Genomic DNA, 23374 nt, shown 5'->3' on the forward strand with positions numbered 1-23374 from the left:
AATGTGCTTTCAGACCTTGACGAACTGCAACTTATTTAGTCTCACAAGCCTTAGTGTTGGCTGAGACCATTCACCTAGAAATTGTTTTAGGAGATGCTTGTAGGCCATATCATTCCCTCCAGGGAGGATGAAGAGCCTAGAGGATATTCTCTAGCTACCAGTTCTGACAGCGAACCACATCCAGGGTGCGAGATCATTGTTTCTCCTCAGAAAAAGGAGATGGGAAGAAAGCAGGCAAGATGCCCTCTTGGTACATATGAAGTGATGAAACCATTTTAGGCCTGAACTTTGGAACTGTTCTCAAAATCCCCATATCTTTTTGGAATCCGATGAAAGCGTGCTGCCAATTTAGAGACTCTTCTACCTGATATCAAGGCAACCAGAAGAGATGTGTTAAGAGTAAGGAGCATAACTGGAATCAGTTATACGTTCAATAGGGGTACCCTATAAGGCTGACAGGACACTTGGTAAGTCCCAAGGAACAGAAATGGACTTGATAGGTCTGATCTGCATGACCACCTTAATACAACTAGGCACATCAGAGCTGGATGCCCATCTCACTCCAGATAAAGCTGTAAGGGTTAAAATGTGGACCTTCAGAGTGTTCAGGCTTAGACCCTTGTCCAGGTGGTCTTGCAGAAACCCCCGAGGATCTACAGCAGAGAAGGACCCTGAGGAAATACCTTTGTTAGATGTCCAGTCAGAGAAGATGTCCCAGATACGGTAATAGGCAGCAGAAGTATTTTCATGCCTGATGGATATTTGAAATGACGACCTCTGTAGGACCGTTGGAACCAGGGTCTCTGGGGCCAATATGGGAGAACTACTATCACCACCACTCGTTCCTTCTAAATCCTTTTCCCCCACGATTCCCCAGGGAAGCTGTTCCTTCTAAATTTCCTTCCTGGAAATCAGGGGGAACAAATGCCCTTTCTGGAAATTCCATGAACAGCCGAGGGCTAGAGGATGATGCTTCCTGGAGAAGAACTTCTGAACCTTTCTGTTCCGGAAGTTGGCCATGATGTCAATCGCTGGAAGACCCCATCTGTGAACCAACATCAGAAACCTCTTGCGAGACTCCTTTCTCAGGTAAGTTTTGGTGTCTGCTCAGGAAATCAGCCTTGCTGTTCTTGGAACCTGGAAGATATATTGCTCATAGCCCCATACATTGTTTTTGTGCCCATTTAACAAGGGGAATCGCGATACTCCTAATCCTTGGACTGTGAGTACCTCCTTAGTTGTTCACATATGCCACCACTGCAGTTCACATATGCCACCACCTGTAGTTTCACACTTTTTTGTGGGTTTCCGACTTTAGGTGACAAAAGTCCTCAAAAAACACTTATCAGTTCCAGGTAGTTGGAAGATGCTCCTAGCAGGGATACAGAATATGGCAGACCTCTTGTACTACGACAGAGTACCTCTGCCACAGGGGACAGGGATCTCATCAGTCAAAGTTGCTGAAGCTCTAGTGGGATCTCTCCGGAACTAGACTGCAGCCCTTTTCTTCCAGGCAAGTATTGTCCTCTCTGCTTCTACCTCTGCAGCCCTACTTCCACAGCAGGTATCCACACCTCTACCTAAAGGAACTAGCATACAATAGTTTATTTTGAAATAGGATTAACCAATGGGGGACTAGGCCTTAAATATGTGGTGACAAACTTGAAAAAAATAACCAAAGATATATTGAAGCCATGTCAGTTTTTGCATTATCCTAATTTGCATATTGCTATTATGCCAGCAATACAATTTTAGATTTTAACAGAAGGCACAGGAGAGTCCTAACAAGCCTAAAATAATTCCCTTTTAAAGCAAGGATATTCCAACCTTGTAAACCAAAACCAGGGGGGAGAGCAGTTGAAATGGGTCCACGTGTACCTGCCTTCCCAAAACGAAAACCTTATTCCAGACCAGGGCCCAAAGTCAGTGGGAAAGAGGCTGACCTTGAAGTACCAAGGTAATGCAAGATTCTGTTACATTCGGGCCATTTCACTTTAAGGTGTATATCTGGTTCAGATGGGCTTCCCATCCTGTTTGGCCTGCATCTGTGGTGACTCGTGCGAGAGAGATCTCCCAGGGGAAAACCTTTGGTCAGCTTTGCCTCTGAGAGCTTCCTTTACTCTGACAGAAAATTGGGCTGATTAAAAGCTAGATGCTTGTACTGGGCCAGGAACGATCTTAGAGGAATCCAGTGGATGAGAGAGTCCCCAGGACGCCCATGTAAGATCTGGGCTCTTGTGAAGACAAAGCGTTCTCCACAACTTCTTTCCCAACCAATACCTTCTGTCTTCGTATAGACTATCTGTTGAATGGGTTGGAGTTTACTCCTCTGTAAACTCAGAAACTAGCTGTGATTCTTCAAGATCACTCCGGCCATGTCTTGATAGGCAATAAAGGATGGGTAATTCTTTGCCAACATCAGGATGTCGTCCAAGTAGTGGAAGATGAAAATACCCTTCTTCCTGATTTCCGCAAACAGGCAACAATGACTTTGGAGAAAACCCTGGGAGGCTGAGCTTAGGCCAAACCGAAGCGCCCTGAATTGCCAGTGTCTGAATTGCCAGTCTCTGATGTACCCTGGTGATTGGAATATGGAAATAGGCATCCTCTATTGATGGAAGTAAACCAAATGCATGACAAGACTGCCTGAATGACAGAGGCTAATTATTCCATCCTGAATCATCTGGCACACATCCATTCTTTCCCTTTTGGGGCCAGAAAAAAACCATTCTCAGAACACCAATTGTTTGCAAGAGAATCCATGAATTCTAGGAGTGCCCTCCTTTTTCTTAAATCTTCTGAAAATGTGGACCTGAATAATTTTCCTGAAGGAGGTTCACCCTCTGCCCCCCTCCCTGCCCTCCAAATTCTAGTAGAAAATCTTGGGATACCACCTTCTGGACTCTCAGATCCTTGACGGCATGGTTTCAAGTCTCTGAGAAATGAAGCTATGGGGCCTTTCCTGGAGACTGAGCCTGGAAGCAAACAGAACATTTTATTTGGGTGGTCATATGGCAGTCTGCCCCTACCACCTCTATGAGAGGATTGACTGCCATGGCTGGCTCTGAAAGGACTGTCTTCCAGGTCTCTGAATGACCTCCTGTCAGCATTAGAGGATCTGCTGTTACTTCTGCTACATGACGATAAGTCTTTTATGAAACTAGACTTTCATGCAGTCTGCTTTCTGAATGGCTGTGGCTTGAACTACTTACCCTGAATACTGACCTGTTTCTTGTACTTACCCCATTTGTCATGAATAAGGGTCTTGATGGTCTCGTGGAGGGGAAAAGCAATTTTTCACTTGAAGCTAGCGAAGCCCTTGCTGCATGAGTGCTTCAACCGAGGATTCCTCAGAGCTTAGTCTTCCTCACCACCTCAATGAGAGCTTCAGTTTTTCTGTCATCAAACCCACCTGAATATTGGAACTCATCATCAGATGACTCTGGATATTTAGTAGGCAAATTAGTCTTTTCATAGGAGCCCTCCATTGAGCTCTGTGTGAGATCTCTCTCCTCATTGGCTTAGTACGCTTGAAAGACTAAGTGGCTTCTTTAGCACCATCTGCCCTAGCCTGCTTAATGGTGGCAATCACATCCGCTGGATTGGCAGTTGTAAAATAGGCTAGCAGTTGTAGAATGGGTTAGCAACCAGTTTTATGCAGACGATGCATAGCAGTTTCCATTCTGCTGCCACATTGTCACGTGCATTGCAATTCCAAGATTTGAGGTAATAAAAAAAATTAAAAGTATTTGACATACCTTTTATCTCTAGATGGTGACCTATTTCTTTTCTGGGCTGGTGAGGCCATGAAGACCCAATACTTGAGCAGTTGGAACCGCCCCCAGATGCCAAAGCAACGTATAGCTTGCAGCAGAAAATTACATCAGATTGCTGTCAGATTTAATAGAAAAAAAACTGGAAATATTTACGGTAAACAAGAAAAGCGCAGGAACAAAATAAAACTTGAACCAAATTTTGACTGAATCCAGTCCAACATAAGTCACATCCACTGATGGCTGTGTTTCCAGGAAGTACTTTCTTGCACCAAAAAATGGAAGAAGCAACAAACATTCTCCAAGCCCTGTAGAAGTTACTCCGTTACCCGGAAGTCTTGAACCTGTTGCCTTCAGAAGAAATACCATGCCATAGAGAAAATCCATGGCACTGTGGACAGTATAATAACTGTGGTATCATGGTTCATGTGGCCTCTTGTAGGCTAAAATCCAGGAGCTAACCCTGGAGTAGTGCTGATATATATATCTCTCTCCTTAACCCTCTCCTGGCTATTTTTTCACAGTCTAGTGTTCTGCAACCTTCTAACACTTGCGGCGCGGCGAAAAAGGAAAAATATTTTGCGCACCAGCGTCAGCCAAAAATAAAAACCAATGATGTGTGTGGGGAATTTTGTGTGGGCGGTTAAAGACCTATGTGGTAAAAGTTCTATGCAGATAGCATTCTTGAGACAATGGATTAAATACAAAACATTAATGTCCATAAGTGTCCTTAAATGCCATGCATCTGCTGTATGGTTTTATTTATATTTTATTAACGAGGTTCATTCAAATGAACAACAGTTGTTACAGCTGTAGCTTACATCATACTTGCATAATCTTTCAAGGTGGCACCCAGAGAGGCTTGGTCAAGGAGGAAATATCTTGGATAGTCTTGAATGGAGTCTGTGACATACATCCACATCTCAAGGTGTGGACCCCTATTTAACTGCATATCCATAGCTGTCAGAGGAGTAGGCTCTGCACCTTATTCACACATAGGAAAGGAAAGGCTTCTCTCTAGTTGTTGCTTATTGTAATTTACTGCTCTGGATGGAAGTAAACTAGGGTCAATTTTATTTTTATCAATTCTGAATAAGCTTCAGTGCTTTTTTGACTCTAACTTGGCCATGCTGAATATAGCTATAGTGTGTGTGTGACCAGAAAATACTTGTGTGCTTTCCTCTTTATTTGTTCAGTGACTAGACTTGCTCTTAGGGCAGATGTAGGCCACCTTTGGCACTCCAGTTGTTGTGGACAACCTATCACCTAATGGTTTGCCAGTGTTATGGCTGTTAGAGCATTATTATCATGACTGGTTCTTAATGTTCACATTTTCAAAGTATAGTTTTCACTTCAAAAATGCTGGATAGGTAACAAACTAACCAATTTGTCTTTGTTCTGTACTCAAACACCGTGAAATTGTACACTGAAAAAATGCATTTGTAAGATGGCTTTTGCACAAGCATTGTTATTGTTTATACTCATGCTTCCTGTCATTACAAAATAAAGAATAAAAAAAAAAAATGCTGGATAGGTGACACATTATTCTCTTTTTCACCATTGCATATGTTTAAAGAGTATTTATGTTCATTGAACATGTAGGATACAGGCAAACGGAGGGAAAGATACAGAGTAACAAAAAAAAGCTTCTTTTAAGTGTGCACAACTCCTTATTTGATTAAATATGTATTTTTTCAGTTCTTTGTAGCCTCTGATCCTACAGTGAAAACTGACAGACTGTGGCATGACAAGTACACGCTGAGGAAATCTATGATTCCATCTTTCATGACTATGGATCAGTCTAGAAAGGTAATAGGCATGAACTTCAATTATCTAATATTTTCACATGAACATTGAAACTGCATCTCTGAAATTAGTGTTAAGTGTTCTTTTCTATAGGGCTCATTATTATGTGAAATGGACAAGAGCCACGTTGCTTGTATACATATTGCTTGTCGAATAAAATGGCTGTCTCCTTTAGCATGTGCGTATATATGTATTTATTTTATTGTATACCTTGCCTATGCCAGTAATGTCTCCTCCCTGGCAGGGCATACGACTTTGCACTTTTTGTCTTGCACACCCTTGTGGCTCAGCTCTTTTCAAAACTGGCAACACTGATGTATCATATCATATTTGAGACCACAAAGACATATGCACCAGTAAAGGAAGAAACCTCCTTCTACCCTGAAGTAGATCCACTTGTAAAAGTGGCAAAATGAGCAAAAACATAACCTATTTTCCCATGATACACACTTCACCATTGTATTTAACGGTTTCTTCCTGGAATGACACCTCTAATTAAGTCAATTTTAGGTTTCCTCTAAATAAAAATACAATTGATATCGATTAGTACTCGTTTATCTAACCATAATCTCTTTTGATTTATCTGTTTAAAACTGTGCTGTAATTGCTTTGACTTGTTATATGGATAATTTAAAATTGAGCTAGTAATTTCTATATCTCCCCAGGTTCTCTTGATTGGAAAATCCATAAATTTTTTACATCAGGTGTGCCATGATCAGACCCAAACGGCAAAGATGATGGCTGTTACCAAAGCAGCAGAGTCACCAAAAGATGGTTGGTTTTAAAATAAAGTGTTTAGAGGTGCATTAGTTCACCTATACAGCATACAATTCTGTGTGAACAAAATGTTTGATTTGTATGTATTTCTTTAAGTTGACATAAAATACTTGTAGACACCTGTTTCTTTCCTAATGATCATATTGTTTCTCTTAATGAATTGTTTACGATTTTACATATACGCATTGCCAATGTTTGCTGCTATTTGTTTGAAATGTGTTCAATAAAAAAAATTAATGCATTTAGAATCCTTGAAAGAGTTAGAAATACTTCTAACAGGAAATTATAAAATCTTAAATCACAAAATGATACTTATACTCTCTATGGTGTTTTTTTGTGCACGTTTGTGTCAGTATTTATTTATGAATGAGGATACAATGCAAGTGATATAGATACATCTATAGTATAAAAGTAAAATGCTTTATACATGTAGCAAACTTTCTAAAACCAATTTGCTGCTGTATAAGGAAATGAGGAAGGGTCTGTGCAGTTTACAATACACAGGATTGCTGACCGTGAGTTTTCCTGCATTGTGTACTAGTTGTTGGTGGTCAAGAGGCATAACAATGCTTAACCCCTTAGGGACCGCATGACTGTCTATGCCGTCATACAGTGTAGAGCTTTAACACCTGTTGATGGCATAGGTCGTCATACATTAAAAGTATGAACAGGTGAGCTATGTACATGGCCCTTTAAATTCTTTTAAATACTGCAGCTGAGCGATCACTCTCAGCTGTGGTGATTTTTAAATGTGTCACCAGTATCAAGGATACTACCTAGGTGTGAAAAGACCCAGATGTGGTCTCCTTGCTTACCCCCTGCTGAGTGATCGGTGCTGCAATCACTCATTACAGAAGGCTCACAGTCTATATACTGTGGAAGCGTTGAAATCCCTCTGCTGACTGGATTATGGGTAGCAGTGTGGGTGAGAAAAGAACATTTGTGGGGGGGGGGGAATAATAAACAAATCTTTTGATCTAGTTTCATGATAAAATTGTTACTTGAAAAGTGTCAATGCTCTTGGTTAAATAAGCTGGGGGTGCACTTTCTACAAATATATACTTTTGTGTAGAGGTTTTTAAATTATGCGATTACCCTGAAAGTTATATTCTCTGCATGCCAAATTGTGCAAAGTTTTAGCTATAAAACAGTAATTTACTCCTTGCAATTTTTGTTTTATGGTTTTCTAAAAATAAATTAAAATTAAATCATATTGGGCATTTTAACAATAGGGGCTAATTACTGAATCTATTTTGAGTTTGTTTTCTTTAGTTGCACATGCTGTGTAGAAAATATTTAATGTAAAGTTGAGAAAAAAGGTGTGTAATTTCCCCCCCCCCCCCCCCAATTAAAAATACATAAATGTATTCATATTTTAATATTGTTTTTTTATATATATATATATATATATATATGTATATACATATAGGCTATTAGATGAAAGCTATAATCCATCTTAAAAAAATATTTTATATAATTTTTTAGAAGTGTGTATGTATTATATAATTAGCGAAATTGTGGTAGAATATATGCACCGCATCTCCTTATAGCCTTGGTCCTATAAATAGATAATTAGTGTCTGCTGACCATATCCACATGAAGGGGAGATAATCAGTGACTCATTGTAAAGTTCTTTGTGTGTGTGTATGTATGTATGTATGTATGTATATGTGTATATATATATATATATATATATATATATTAAAAAGAGAAGTCACATGCATGGCAGGAGTGCAACCCAGATGACCAAGTAAAGACGGGGACAGGAGTTGTCCCACTAAGTGACTTCTGCAGTCGACCACCTAGATCGAGGGAATAACCCTCACACTAGCAAAAAAATTAGAAAGGAGGACCCTAAAGGCATAGGTAGTACATACCCTAGAGCACTTTTTAGACAATGTTTCCCCTTTTTTCCTAGTCTGTGTATCTTTATTCCTTAGAGGAAATAAAGGTAGGGCTTCCTTCCCTGTGAGTATTTTGGTCGTCCCCCTGTCTAGGACCTATCCCTTTACTCCATTTTATATTCTATATATATATATATATATATATATATATATATATATATATATATATATATATATATATATATATATATATATATATATATATATATATATATAGTGTGTGTAGTCTATCCATATCCTTCATTGCATTCTTAATCTACCAAACTAATGCCTGCTCTTATGAGATTAATCCACTTTTTTTTTTTTTTTTTTTTTTTTAATTTACATATGTTTCATGAACACGCATTTTAATGAATCCAGTTTAACTGAGTGATTTTTCCTCTCTTTCTCCATGCAGCTGCAGATTTATTCACAGATTTGGAGAATGACTTCCAAAGTAAAATCGATGCAGCATACTATGAAACCAGCAAATACCTGTTGGATGTCTTAAATAAGAATTACAATCTGCTTGAGCACATGCAGGCAATGAGGAGATATCTCCTTCTAGGGCAGGGAGATTTTATACGCCATCTAATGGATCTTCTCAAGTAAGGCATTCTACAATTTTATATATATATATATATATTTTTTCTTCTTCTAAAAGTTTTTTGTTACTGATCAAAATAGTATTTAATAAACCTATATTTTCCTTTGTAATTCTTTATAACTTTTATTTCTCTATATGTTTTATAGACGATATCTGCCTGTTTGCATAGATGTAGGAATGAGAAGTATGTTTGCTTCAGTAAATGGATTGCTTACGTCATGTAAACATGTTAAATCTGACATCACAGTCTGTCTGCTGCCTTCTTATAACCATTTATTAGCAATTTGCTAAAACCAGAGGCACTCCATGGTACCCTAGCCCAGCCCCTCCAGCAGACTTTATAATGTTTAATTTACATGTTCGCAATATATATATACACACACTTGTAATCAAAATTATTCTATCCCTATTGAAGATCAGGTTTATTGTCAAAAATGTATTTATTTTTTTTTAACTATTTGCAATGAACAAATGAAACAAAAGCAATTGAAATAGCTCAACACAACAAATGCTTAAAGTGGTTTCCCCAAATTCAACTGAAAATGCAACTTAGAATTACTTCTTTTGTCTAAAAACAATATTCAATCCCTTGAATAGAATCCATCACAACAGCACAAAGATGCAAAACAAGTGTTGTCTCAAGCCCACACGATGCAACCAATCAAGGGCTTCATTTAGTTGTACCAGGTGGGCTTGAGCTGGACCATTTGAAATACCTGAACTGGCTAGGGGTTTAAGTGTCACACTTGACTGCATGTTAGAAATATGGCTAAGTCAAAAGAATAGTCCGCAAAGTTTAGAGAAGAGATAATCTCCCTTCACAAACAAAGAACAGCATACAATAATATAGTGAAGGCACTGAATGTTTGATATGTTCATTGCAAACAGATGAAAGTCTGTAAATTTTGACAATAAACCTGATTTTCAATGAGGGTTGAATACGTTGATTACAACTGTATATACACAACATACACAATTCAGCTCACTCATTTACTAAACAGCAATTTTAATTCTCGGAGGATGTAATGTTTTTGAAAAACCAAAAACTCCCCTATAGTTAGTGTGTGTGTGTGTGTGTGTGTGTGTCTGTCTGTCTGTCTGGTCTTAATTTACCAAACTAGTGCCTGCTCTTATGAGATTTATCCACATACTTGAGAAATGCTTCCTCATGTTGTTAGTTTTATTTAGAAACCCCTCACCTAGGCAGAAAACCATGGGGGTTTAATTACAGTAATATATACACACATATATACACACACATACACATTAAAGGAAAAAAGGAAATCCAGGGCTGCACTCACGGTCTTGATAATGAAAAAACGTCTTTATTCCATAAAATGAGAGAGATTAACGTTTCGGTCCATGCAGGGACCTTCCTCAGGATAAAATGACAAGTACAACAAATGCTTTGATGCATATATAATGTGAGTGCATGGATCAGAATATTTATATATATATATATATATATATATATATATATATATATATATATATGCGTGTGTGTATGTATTATATAATTATTATTTTTTTTGCAACAACCTCTCTGGATATTCGAGAGTACTATAATGCCCTACAGCTTTAGTATTTTTATTCTCAAAGACACTATAACTTTGTATTCTTAGCACTATAGTTTCCCTTTAATACACTTTTGACTTATTACAGGGCTTTACACACCCAGGGGCCCAAGAATCATAGCTTATATTAAAGGGATAAGATGGTCCTGAAAACAACAGTAGCTTAATTAAGCCATTTCGGTGTATAGATAATGCACCTGCAATCTCCCTGCTCAATTTTCTTCCATTTATTAGTTAAAACACTTTGTTTATGTAGATTCAACATATGTGAGTTTGATGAGAATCTTACGAATTGTACACATGTGTAAATGTGATTTATCACTGGCAAGTTTATTTGGGCTTAAGAACAAAGTCTAAAGCATTTAATAGAATATTTAATTTTATTGATTGTCATTTTAGGCCAGAACTTATCCGTCCAGCCACTACACTGTACCAACACAATCTTACAGGGATTCTGGAAACTGCTGTGAGGGCAACCAATGCCCAGTTTGACAACCCTGAAATCCTCAAACGTTTGGATGTCCGACTATTGGAGGTATGTAGTTATTATGTTAAATCTAGGTGTCAATTGTCTTAACTGTCTTATGTTTCCTAATTCCTACTAATGAGATTAATTTATTGTTCCAGATATTTATATGCAAAATAGATCAACAGTGATTGAGTAACTATTCAAATTGATCATCTTAACTTTGCGAATTTCAGTTTAGGGACTTCTGTAAACATGCCAAGTACTAAATGGAAGTACTCAATGGAAGTACTCCACGAAAGTACATGTTGCTTCTTTAGAGGTTATCTCACAGAAAGAAATGACCACATCCAAACTGCATATGTGAATAGTGTGCACACTTGAGTTTGGCCATAGCCATGTAACTGCCACAATGATTTTAGAAAATTGCTATAGCTATACTGGGAAAGATGAAGGAATACAAGGACAGTGAACTCCTTGTTCTGTAAAACATCTGAAAACATTGTGGTTTATTATATTGTAGTGCTTGTATGCTTTTTCACCCATATCAACCCCTGTGATATATGGCAGTTGTGTTTGAGTTTGAATTGTAAATATTTGAATCAAATCTCTAATTGAAATACACTAAGTATTTTTTTATTTTTTATTATCCAACTCTGCTCATTTTGGTCTGAATTTGGCAAACCTTGGTCAAAAGAATGACAGAATCCCAACTACCGTATTTATCGGCGTATAACACGCACCGGCGTATAACACGCACCTCATTTTTAGAAAGAAATTCCAGGAAATTTCCCCCCCTCCCATAGTATTCCCCCCCCCTCTCATCTCATAGTGTCCCCCCCCCCCTTTCCATAGTATTCTCCCCCCCTTCCATAGTATTCTCCCCCCCCTTCCATAGTATTCTCCCCCCATAGTATTCTCCCCCCATAGTATTCTCCCCCATAGTATTCTCCCCCCATAGTATTCTCCCCCCATAGTATTCTCCCCCCTCCCATAGTATTTCCTCCCCCCCTCCATAGTATTTTCTCCCCCCCCTCCATAGTATTTTCTCCCCCCCCTCCATAGTATTTTCTCCCCCCCCTCCATAGTATTTTCTCCCCCCCCTCCATAGTATTCTTCCCCCACCCCCCCATAGTCCCCCCCCCATAGTGTCCCCTAGTGCACTTTCCCTTGTCCCATAATTACTTACCTGTCTTGAAGCGTGGGCCGGCTTCACAGTGCGCACTGCGGTCCAGGAACTTCAATTTCAGGTTCCGGTTTCCGGCGGGACTGAAAGGAAGTGTGCACACTTCCTTTCAGTCCCGACGGAAACCGGAACCTGAAATTGATGTTCCAGTACCGCGGTGCGCGCTGAACACCGGCCCACGCTTCAAGACAGGTAAGTAATTATGGGATATCGGCGTATAACACGCACCCATCATTTTCCCCCTATTTTCAGGGGAAAAAAGTGCGTGTTATACGCCGATAAATACGGTACTTATGCGCTGAGATCAGAGGGCGGGTACTGGGATAGAGAGCTCAGACTGTACAATCTAAAAGAGAAAAAAATAACCTTTATTAATAACTAGATCATAATTACTGAGACCAAAAAGAAAAAACAGAAATCTACCACACGTTCAGGTTTCACCAGCAACACAAATTGAACAAGATGAGTTTCTAAATGGGAGGAGACAGCATCTAAATGTTTGCATACATTCTTGTCAATTATCTGTAACTATGAATCTATGAAATTAAATGTAGTCCAACAAGAACTGGACAAATAGGAGGTACAGAAATTGAAAACTGAACCATTGTTTGAAAATTTGGAAGTAGAGTTGAAATACAACTTGGACAAATGCTCATACCAGGAGAAGGTTAAAAAACACCAGAAGTTCTTACGCGATGTCTCATATTTTGAAAGGGGGAAAGTAATACCGCCCCTTCATTAGACGAACTAAAGTGGTTTCGGATCAATTTAGTACATCTGAATATGATTCCACGGATACGGACTGCTGAGAACCTGCAACCCCCCAGGTGACGATACAGACTAACCAACCAAGGAGCATTCTCAAAGAGGGGGTTGATTTATTTTTTTTATTTTTTATTTATTTATTTATTTTTTGGGCCTGCAACAGGTGGAGGGATTACAGGGACCCCGGACCAGAAACTGGGCCCGGGGACAGAGAAGAAGGAAATGGGTACTAAAAACTCCCGGGGTAATCAACCGGTCTAGTGTAACTCTTACCATCTTTAAAATTAATATCCTATCGGTATACTAGTCCCTATGAGGGACTTTCATTTGTCCCTATTGCCTCCTTCAATAAATTCTTGTGGATACATTCTTGTTTGTAAGGAAGCTCGCCTTACATAAATATCACACGGTGAGAAATGAAGCCAAAGCTCAGAATATGGACCTATCACTGAGGGACTTCGAGTGCCTGCAAACATTGGTGGACCTCCTGGACTTAAGCGATGGCTCAATCTGTAGTGACATCCCATATACAAATCTAATTACTAATGCCAGTGTGATAATAAAACCATCTGACAAAGGAAGTAATGTTGTGGTATTGAAGCCCAATACATTCGACCAAGGAGTCTACTCCACTATTTCTTGTGGAATTCTGACTCTTGACACAAGCCTTGGATTCCCAGTTCAACAATAAGGATGAACTAGAATTTATGTGCACAAAACCGCCTACGCTATCCACGTTTTATTGCTTGCCTAAAGTGGCCAAATTCCTTAACGGACCCGACAGGTAGACCAATTGTGTACGGACGGGAAAATTTGGGGCAAAATTGTGTATGTGGATAAAATGTTGTCTCCCTGGGTAAAAAAGATGCGTTCTTACCTCAGCGCCACAAAACAAATGCTGGGTTTCCTTGAAGATCTTACTCTCCCCAAGCACACAATACTATGCAGCCTAGATGTGGAAGCATTGTACAATTCGATCCCACATCATTTGGAGATCGAACACGTACATGCCTCTCTTCTCATTGAGTCGAAACTATTGGAGACATATGTAGAATTTCTGTTGGACCTTTTGAGATTCATTTTGACGCATAATATCTTTTTGTTTAATGGCAAGATATACCAGAAGATTAAGGGGACTTCTATGGGTACGTCTTGTGCGCCATCCTACGCCAACCTGTACTTGGACTGGTGGGAGGCGCGCATCAGGACATACCCGGCTCTTAAACCTTACATATAAGATATATTGATGATCTCTGTATAATCTTGAGAGATTCAACAAATTCGTACAGCACCTAAACTCCATTTTAATCTGCATTTCATGAGTGAGATTGGTGGACTTGTCACTTGAAATTGTTAAAGGTGACAAGATCAAAACCTACTTATTCAGGAAACAGACGACCACCAATAATTTACTAAAATGGTCCAGCTTCCACCCAAATCCACTCAAATCGGGGATCCCTACTTGTTCACCAACAGTACCAACACAGAAACCTTCAAGTTCCATTCTTTCTTCAACTGCTGTTTGGTTGGTGTGGTATACCTTCTAATATGTTCCTGCCCATTTTCGCTATTTAAATACCGCATTCGCAAACATGTCAATTCGGTTAAGAGACGATTGGAGACTCCCATCTCCAGACACTTACACCAACTCCACAACCATTCAGCAACTGGCATTCGTTTTATGGGCTTGGAATCTGTACCCCAGCCACATCGACAGGACTTCAGTGTGTTGCCTAGCAACACCCCGCTTGGCCTGGTGTGGATCTTGCCATATAAGCCCACCCCCATATGCTTATTGGTCTTAGCTTTAGTCTGCGACCGCTCTGTTTACATGCCACGGTTACGCCTTTAGGGAGGGGAGCTTGAGTACGATTTACTGTAGGGAGGTATGAGGTGTTATACTGCGATTCTGCCTTGTCTGGCGCATTCAGGGTTAATGAACCCAGTGATAAACACACCCCTTCTTTATTTGATCCATTTCTTCACCCAGTGAGACCTCAAAGTTTGAACCAGCTCTCTTTGAGTTGATTGACACACAGTCTTAACCAATAACTATCCGTCTATATGGAAGGCATGGCTTTTCTGTGGCCACATGATTGATGTTTGGCCGGCCTTGTTGGTACATTTCCCTGGATCCTACCTTGTTGCACTGATTGTCTCCCTAATTATGGGATGAGTCCACTATTGGCTTAGACACACATGGCTAATTAGTGAGCAGTATATTTAACTGACCTAGACGGCTTTGCTGATTCTGCCCTTGACGATGGTGTATTCACACGGCGAAACGCGCGTCGGGTATTTTTCACTTCACATTATTTTTTACTACACCTTTTTAGGGTTGCATTATACACCTTATTCTTATTTTTTTGTAATTTAGGTACTCTGAGGGTTTTTGGTTTAGGTAGGCACTAGTCTTGTGTGGTGCCGAGGTAATCAGGGATAGTAGCTAGCTTATATAATTTATGCTTGTTTGCTGCTTTTATTTTCTCAAGGCTCCAGTGGTTATGGTTGATAGACATGTAGTCGATGTGCCCCCACCCCCTCCTTTTTTTGTGTGGTTCTTATGCATACATGATTGAAGCATTTGATTCCCATTCTCCTTACCTGTATTTAGGTTATTTCTATAGGGAATTGTTCTCTCTCGATAATCCAGCTCTGTCCTGTACCTAATTGTTTGGTGGATACCATCTATTTCCCTATCTTTTTCGGTACCGTTTATCTCTATTCTTGTGTTTTTCGACAAGACCCCAGAGACGTTACACATGTGGTAGATTTCTGTTTTTCTTTTTGGTCTCAGTTATTATGATCTAGTTATTAATAACGGTTACTTTTTTCTTTTTTAGATTGTACAGTCTAAACACTCTATCCCACTACTCGCCCTATGATCTCAGCGGATGAGTAGTTGGGATTCTGTCGTTCTTTTGTTCTGTTATTTTAGGGTTTTCCCCTAGTTAAGAGCACTGGTTTAGGTCACCTTCCCAGATCTAAGAAGTTTGGACGAGTGGATTCTCCTATAGTCTGTGACTTGTGTCTAGGGTTCAGGGGGCATCTTGCCTTCTCTCCTGTGATCTTATATAGTTTAAATATTTGGTCAACTCATCACAACTCACTATTTAATGAATAAGCTCAGTGATCTGCCTGTACTTCTCACATATATTGGAAAAAAGGAACATCTGTTTTGTGAAATAATCCATTATACATTTAAGGTTAAAATCTGTACTTTATTAAATGAGTACATGCAGGATATTTTTTGTCTGCATTTGTTTGCCTGAATAATTGAATCTGTATCTAGAGTCCCCTTGTATAAAGTGTAATTTTCTTGTATTTGCTTTAAAAATGCACTAGGCTAATACCTAGGCAATTACATACAAATGCTTGCATCCTAAAACATTTATAGTGTTTAATTCAGTAGTACCTCCCTTGCCAATATAAGTAATAAACAAACATCCTTAGTTTTGGCACCTAAAGTGCCGCTAGATGGAGTACATAATAACCTCGATTTTCTTTTGATGATTCAAATGGGATTATGTCAGATAAGAAGACATTATTTGTAGCATTCATCTGCACTGTAAAAATCAAAATAAAAATCAAGGCCTCATCTTTAAAATAAAATACTCTTGTTATTGAGAGTGCCTGCTAGCTAATAACTGAGACAGGCCTTTAACAAAAAGGAGAATGAAATATGTACCAACACCAATCAGTTTTTATCCCCTGTATACAAACAGAGCCTGTAATGCATATTGTTTATAAAAAGCCTTTGTGAAAAATGTTATATTTTTTTTAGGAGAAATTTCGTCTCTACCGTCTAATTGGTCACTTAATTTCAGAGCTTTTGAGTACACATTTAAAAGGAGAAAAATACTTGTTGTGGTGAAGCTAATAGCAGAAAATGTGTTTTTTATGTTACATAAAACATGCACTTATAAAAAAAATAAATACCTTTTGTGTAATATGCCCATCTTACATTTTAATAATTTCATGTCTTATTACTTGATGTCAGCAACTAATCTGCTACAAATGTGTGTATGACTTTTAAATCACGGTTGCTGTTTTCCCTTTTAATAATTAATAGTTGACAGATTTGCTCTCCCTGTTGGCTTTCTGATATGAATTGTATGATTTCTTTCTTTGTCATTTCTGTTCAAAATATATTTTTGTTCTTCTTATAAGGTTGGTTTGGTTGAAGGGGCATTCTAGGTGCTATAATGATTACAGACCGTTGTTGTTATGGTGCAATCTCTGTTTTTCTCAAAATGTTTTTCCAGTTGTTTAGCAACTCCAGGCTCGGTCTTACAGTTACAATTTTATTATTTGAATGCCTTAAATAATCATGTGTCCTTGCATAAATGGCATGCTTGAAAAGGGTGTGTATTTGTCTGTTATAACCTAGTAGAGGTATAGGATCATAGCCATAACCAAACATTTACTTGTTTTTTGTGTTTCTTTATCCTTAGGTTTCACCTGGAGATACCGGATGGGATGTATTTAGTCTAGACTACCATGTTGAAGGACCCATTGCCACAGTAAGGCCAGTGTATCTACTTAAAACCTTTCCATATAGTATAAAAGGGTCATGTTATAGTAGTGCCATGTTTGATCATTTATAAATGTACTGAATACCTATTACACCTTTTATGCTGAGTTATAAATTTTTAATATAGTATGATGAAAATGATCCTTAATTTTTTTGAATGGACATGTATCATTTTGTTGGGAACATTTCATTCTAGTCCATAGTGATGTGACATGTGGAATTGAAAGGGGAAGGTATGGATTATGTAATGGAAAGAAGGGGGGGGGCTAGAGGGGGATGCATTCTTGAGAATAGGAAGTAGGCTGATTGAAATAAAAGGCATATAGTGGTAAAGAGTCTGTCATTATTGGGAAAGTGCATAAATATCAGATTAGGGGTTGGATTGATTGGACTAATGTAATATGATATAACTTACTAGTTGAATGTTGGTGAACATAGGGACTGTCAATAAGACCCTCCCTGTGGTCAGGTATAAGGAGAATGAAGAGGGTTATGTACTGGATTAATGGGAAGATGGAGACAGACATGGAAGGAGGGAAGGCTAGGTAGGATGGCAAGCTGCTAATTTAGGGTAAATAGCACTGATGTGGCAGTAGGTTGGCTTGGGGATCATTTGGGGGCTTGTTTCCATAAAACATGCATTTTTAATCTAAGAAGTCTTTATTAGTAAAGGAATACTTTGGTGTTAGAAATACAAAGCATTCCTTTGTAGGAATATAAAACTAAAATGTTGTGTCCCCCATAATAAGGGTTTAAAACAAAAAAACATAAAACTTTCTGTCACTTACCTGACTCCATTGCCAATGTCCCTCGTGTTGAGTTGCTCTAATACTCTGCTGATGTCCTTTGATGGGTGAGGTGGGGGGGGAGACCACACCGAATGTCTGTCGAGTAGCTCATGCACATTAGACCTTCCTAATTGGAAAGCATTGATGCAATGCTTTCCTTTGGGGTTTTGCTTGATAGCAAAGGCACTGAATGTCCCTAGAGACGCTGTTGGAAGAATAGTTTGCAAGTTCAAAGTTGAAGGAACAGTGGATAGAAAAAGGAAGCTATCAGTGGCTGCAACTAGATTTCTGACAAGGTATTTTGTGAAGAACCCTTGAGTGACTGCAAAATACCTGCAGCAAGACGTTTTTTCAACAGGCACTGAGGTTTTAGTGAGCACAGTAAGACACATACCAAAGGCTGAAGTTTTCTATGCCAGAACTCCAAAATGTATGCCACTACAGACCCAGAAGCACAGGAAAAGTCTGCTCCAATATGCTCAAAATCATATAAAACAAGAGGCAAAGTTTTGATGAAAGGGTAAACAAAACTTTGCTGGGAATACAATTATCAAGCAGAAAACAAATACTTTAAAACACACACTGCTATATATAATACAAACAGGTAAGAAAGCTACTTAGCTCTATTATTGGAGACTCAGCAGCTTACAGAGGATAATTGAATCTGCATAAAACACACACAACAATGAGGTGAGTTCCTGGCGCATGTTCAATGGATGTACATGGGCACCTTAAGAGACACCTGGCTTCTTCCCACTGTCATTAAACTGCTCACTAGCTTCTGGTAATACATTAAATAACTTCACTTCTAGTATCCACCCACAGAGGTAACATGACCAATACTTGATAGTCCTCTCTAGGTGGCGGACACTACATGTGGCCATTTGTGAAAGGAAGTGACTCAAGGATTATCACTTCTTCCCTCAAGCACGTCTCATTAAATATGCAACAGTCATTTTTATACTCTCAATGTCACATAGCTCACTACAGCCCCTATAGGTGTCATATGTTATTGCACAGGAGTGGGAGGACGTAATAAACCACATTAAACCTTTACTATTGCCCATAATCAATACTTGGTTGCCCCGGTGATGCTCTGGTGCTGCTTTGCATCCTCTGGCACTGGAATCCTGCAGCATGTGGAAGCCAAAATTGATTAATTGAAGTCAGGAAATCCTTATACTTTGACCTTCCAACAAGACAATGATCCCAAGCATAACTCAAATTCCACCAAGGCTTGGCTGCAGAAGTAGTTGTGGAAAATTCTACAGTGTCCATCAGTCACCTGACATGAATCCCATATAAAATCTCTGGTAGGATTTGAAGAAGACTGTAAACCCAAGAATATTACTGAACTGGAGGCCATTGAGCAATGATGTCTAGTAATGTATCTTGTTTGCAGCAGGTCATAGCAGCAAAAGGGTGCTTTACTGTACTAAAGATGCTTGCCACAAAAGGGCTGAATCCTTTTGAGACTGGAGGAGTCATTAAAAGTTGCATTTTTGGATGATTTTGGGTAAACCACTTTAAGCATTTGTTGTGCTATTTAAATTGCTATTTGTTAATTGCAAACAGCTGTAAATTTTGACAATAAACCTGATATTGAACCCCTTTAAAACCGGAGGGCGTAATAGTACGCCCTCCAGTTTTTTTTTAACTTACCCGGTCGCCGGCGATCGCGGTTGGGGGGACTCCAACGAGTCCCCCGCAGCAGATCATTCCTCCTGCGCCCCCCCAACAATCACATGGCCGGGTTAGCTGGCTGCTGCTTTGCCAGCAGCCAGCTGCTAATGACAGGTAGTCCCCCTGCTGGCTGGAAATAAAATAAAGTAAAAATAAGTGAGATATATATATATATATATATATATATATATATATATATATATATATATATATATATATATATATATATATATATATATATATATATATATATATATATATATATAAAAAACATGGAGGATGGTTGCACTCACCATCCTACATGCTTAAATGGGGTGCTGCTGGGGGCCATATTATACAATACACAAGATCCAGCGCACTCTCCTATCTACTAAACAGCAACTTCAATGTTGACAGATTTTATTAGTTTTTAAAAGCTTTTTTCAAAAACACCTAATCTAGGCAAAAACATAATGGGGATTTAGTTACATTATATGTAACAGCATAAAACTTGTACATAGGGAGTACTGTTTTACACGTGAGACTTTGCTGAATACAAATATGTGTATTTTATTGCAGTAAAAGCAAACAGTATTATGACATTGACAGTTAAAATGTCATGTAGAACTAAACAAAATAACATTTCTTATTTTCTCCCATTTTTTTCATATTAAATTATGTTTCATAGCTAAATATTTGATATTAAATGAAAGCCCTGTTTCCCCTGAATAAAAGGATATATAATAAGGGTGGGTGCATTTAATATGAAAGAGGTGAATTACGGTTGGACAGACATATAGCGCAAATGCCAGGTTTTGTTTACGTTTTGTTTTGTTCACAACGTGTACATTTGGCTCAGTCCTTAAGGGATTAATGGGGGTTGAATAATTGTGTGTGTGTGTTTTTTTTAATATAATTCTCCTGCAGGCATTTCTTAAACACTGCAACTCAGTGCATCCAATGTAGTTTCTGAGATTATTCCTCAGGTGAGCGAATTTAGAAGATTATAGCAGTAGAATGATACTTGTGACTTCATTCTGACAGTGAAGGAAAAAGAGAGATGCGTCCAATCTTCATCATAATATACCATTTCAATTTGACTTGATGAAATACAATTTCACCTACAGCAGAGAGAAGGGTTCTACAGTAACAATACTTATGTGAAATTCTCTGAGGCTGTTTATCTGGTTATGTAGATATTTAAAAAAAATAAAAGAAGAAGAATTTAAGACCTAATAGATGATGTTCATTGTAACCGCTTGTGGATCCAAGAACCCAACTGACTGCCAGTTTGAAGTTGAGAAGATTTTCTTTTTTTGCTTTTTTTTTTTGTGGCAAAGTAGTGCAGCATTTTTTTCATTTATTTTTTTTAATTCTCTATTTTTGCTAATTCTATTTATAGAAAATGCATAACATTGCTATAATAAAAGGTGTGCATTAAATACAGTCAGCATGTGATATAATTGTGAAGAACCATGATGGTGAGGTTGATGTTATACAATAGAGCCACATGCATAGTGACCAGATGTCAAGTGCTTATTTGAGTGTTTAGATTACCTATGAGGGCGTGTGTGCGGTTTGCATATGTACGCAGTGGTAAGGGTTCACTTTCACAATAATGGTTACATATGATAGATAACAAACAAAACTGAAAAGAATGTGTGACGGAGCTCCCTGTACCCTGACTGGGTACTTCCGCCAAGTCCGCTTCCTAGCCGCTTGCAGGGACCCTGGAACATTTCTGCCCCAGTCGCTGCAGCTTGACTGGGGTCCTTATGGAGGCTTTGCACCTGACCAGGCAGTAGCTCTCCTTCCAGGCAACTATCATCCCCTCTGCCTATTCCGCTGCAGCCCTTCTTCCAGGCAGGCATCATTCCCTCTGCCTATTCCACTGCAGCTCTGCTTAAAGTGATTATAGTTATTGCCTTTACAAAGGCAATTGTGGCTCTCAGGCCTAGCTCTCTTGATGTATCCCAACCAGCAAACCGGTCCAAAGATTGTCACTAGGATCCCTAAAAAAAACCCACAGAAGACACAAGTTTTAATGAAAAACTTTTTTTTTTTCCCCGGGACTAGCCCATATGATCATTACCTTTAGATTGCTGTGACAAACATAATACAATTCAAATAACCGAAACATGTCACAAAATATACAGGAAATTATAATTGCATAATAACATATTTATAAAGATATAGGGAAGACCATAATTAACAAAAAATATCTCTCCTGCCTGCAGCATTAGCAATATGCAAACTTACCCAAATATGCAAATTAGCAATCCTTGCTAGTCAGGTAGTGCATGTAGCTGTTGCTAGATCCTAGTTGATTGCATGTATTAGCAAGACAGGAAAGCACAATAACTTTGAACCCCAAACAACCACATTATACACACACCCTGCACCCACAATGGACACAGAGTGACTTAAACATAAGAATAGTCCAGGGCCCTACATAAAATGTCCGTATGAAACCCCAGGTGATGACTACCGTCACAGAACTTTAAACCAATATAAATAAAGATGCGTAGATGCCTTAGCTGAACATTGTCTCATCTAATCGCGTGTGAATAATACACAATGCATTGATAAGGGTGTTGGGTGTTCTATGTTAGTTGGCACAATAATGGCACTGTGTTGGAGGATCTAAGGTGTGTGTGTGTGTGTGTGTGTCATTTTGCTCTGTAACAATGTGGGAACCAGGAGTTTGGTCTAAGCCTTGATCATGGTAGGGTTTCTGTTCCCTGCAAGTCTTACTTGAGATAGGAGAATAAGACATTTCCAATGAGTGTAAAAAGGATTAAGGGGGGGAGAGAAAGAGAGCAGAAAAAGGGGGGAGGAGGGGAAAAAACAAGGACATGGATTATAGGACTAGATAAGAGTGGGGAAGGATGAGCAGAGCGTGCCAAGAGCTCCCTCTGATCCCCATGTTCCCCAGACCCTCAAATAATCATTTGAAGTTCTGTGATCCAATGACCCCATACTTGATGGAAGGATTTAGTGTTCTAATGGCTCAAAGCCGAAAGTTTGTCCATCCTACCGGTCTCTCTAATCCTATCCCTATCCCCTCCGGTATATCGCTGTGACCCCCAGTGACAAACTATGGTCCTGTGGGTGGCCAATGCAATTTTTGCAATGAGATTGTTTTGGGCCCTGGCTAGGTCTCAGTTGGGTAGCGTGTGTTTTTTTTTTTTTTTGTTTTTTGTTTTTTTTATAAAGCCTTCTTTTTGACCAACAGCAGAAACAAAAAAATGATATCTGTTTTAACCTTTTGTATGTTTGACCTTGCAGAAAATAGCATAACCTAGAAACCTCTGATTAAAAATATTTGCATCAAAACGGCAAGTTATGTCTCCACTTAAAAAAAAATTATGTTCTTATTAAGAATTTAGAAACAGATTTGTTTAAACCTTTTCTGATATATGTAATAATTCTATTGTTCACTTTGAGATTAAAGCTTGTCCTTAATGAAATAGTTCATTCATTGTGTTCCATTATTCATAGACTATCAACTAATTTGAAATAATTTGCAAGGAAATGTAGACTTTCTCAATTC

General features: G+C 38.7%; 1 protein-coding gene across 2 annotated transcripts in view; it reads left to right on the forward strand.

Moving 5' to 3' along the window:
• Window positions 1-23374, forward strand: part of TUBGCP3 (tubulin gamma complex component 3) — a 119913-nt gene that overhangs the window by 59971 nt on the left and 36568 nt on the right. For both annotated transcript variants that reach the window (XM_063459763.1, XM_063459772.1), the window contains exons 12-16: window positions 5472-5582; window positions 6245-6353; window positions 8658-8847; window positions 10820-10955; window positions 17292-17360. In XM_063459763.1, coding sequence (XP_063315833.1) covers window positions 5472-5582; window positions 6245-6353; window positions 8658-8847; window positions 10820-10955; window positions 17292-17360 — 615 coding nt within the window. The remainder of the gene's footprint in view (window positions 1-5471; window positions 5583-6244; window positions 6354-8657; window positions 8848-10819; window positions 10956-17291; window positions 17361-23374) is intronic.

This window comes from Pelobates fuscus, chromosome 1 (genome assembly GCF_036172605.1).
Source record: "Pelobates fuscus isolate aPelFus1 chromosome 1, aPelFus1.pri, whole genome shotgun sequence".
NCBI lineage: Eukaryota > Metazoa > Chordata > Amphibia > Anura > Pelobatidae > Pelobates > Pelobates fuscus.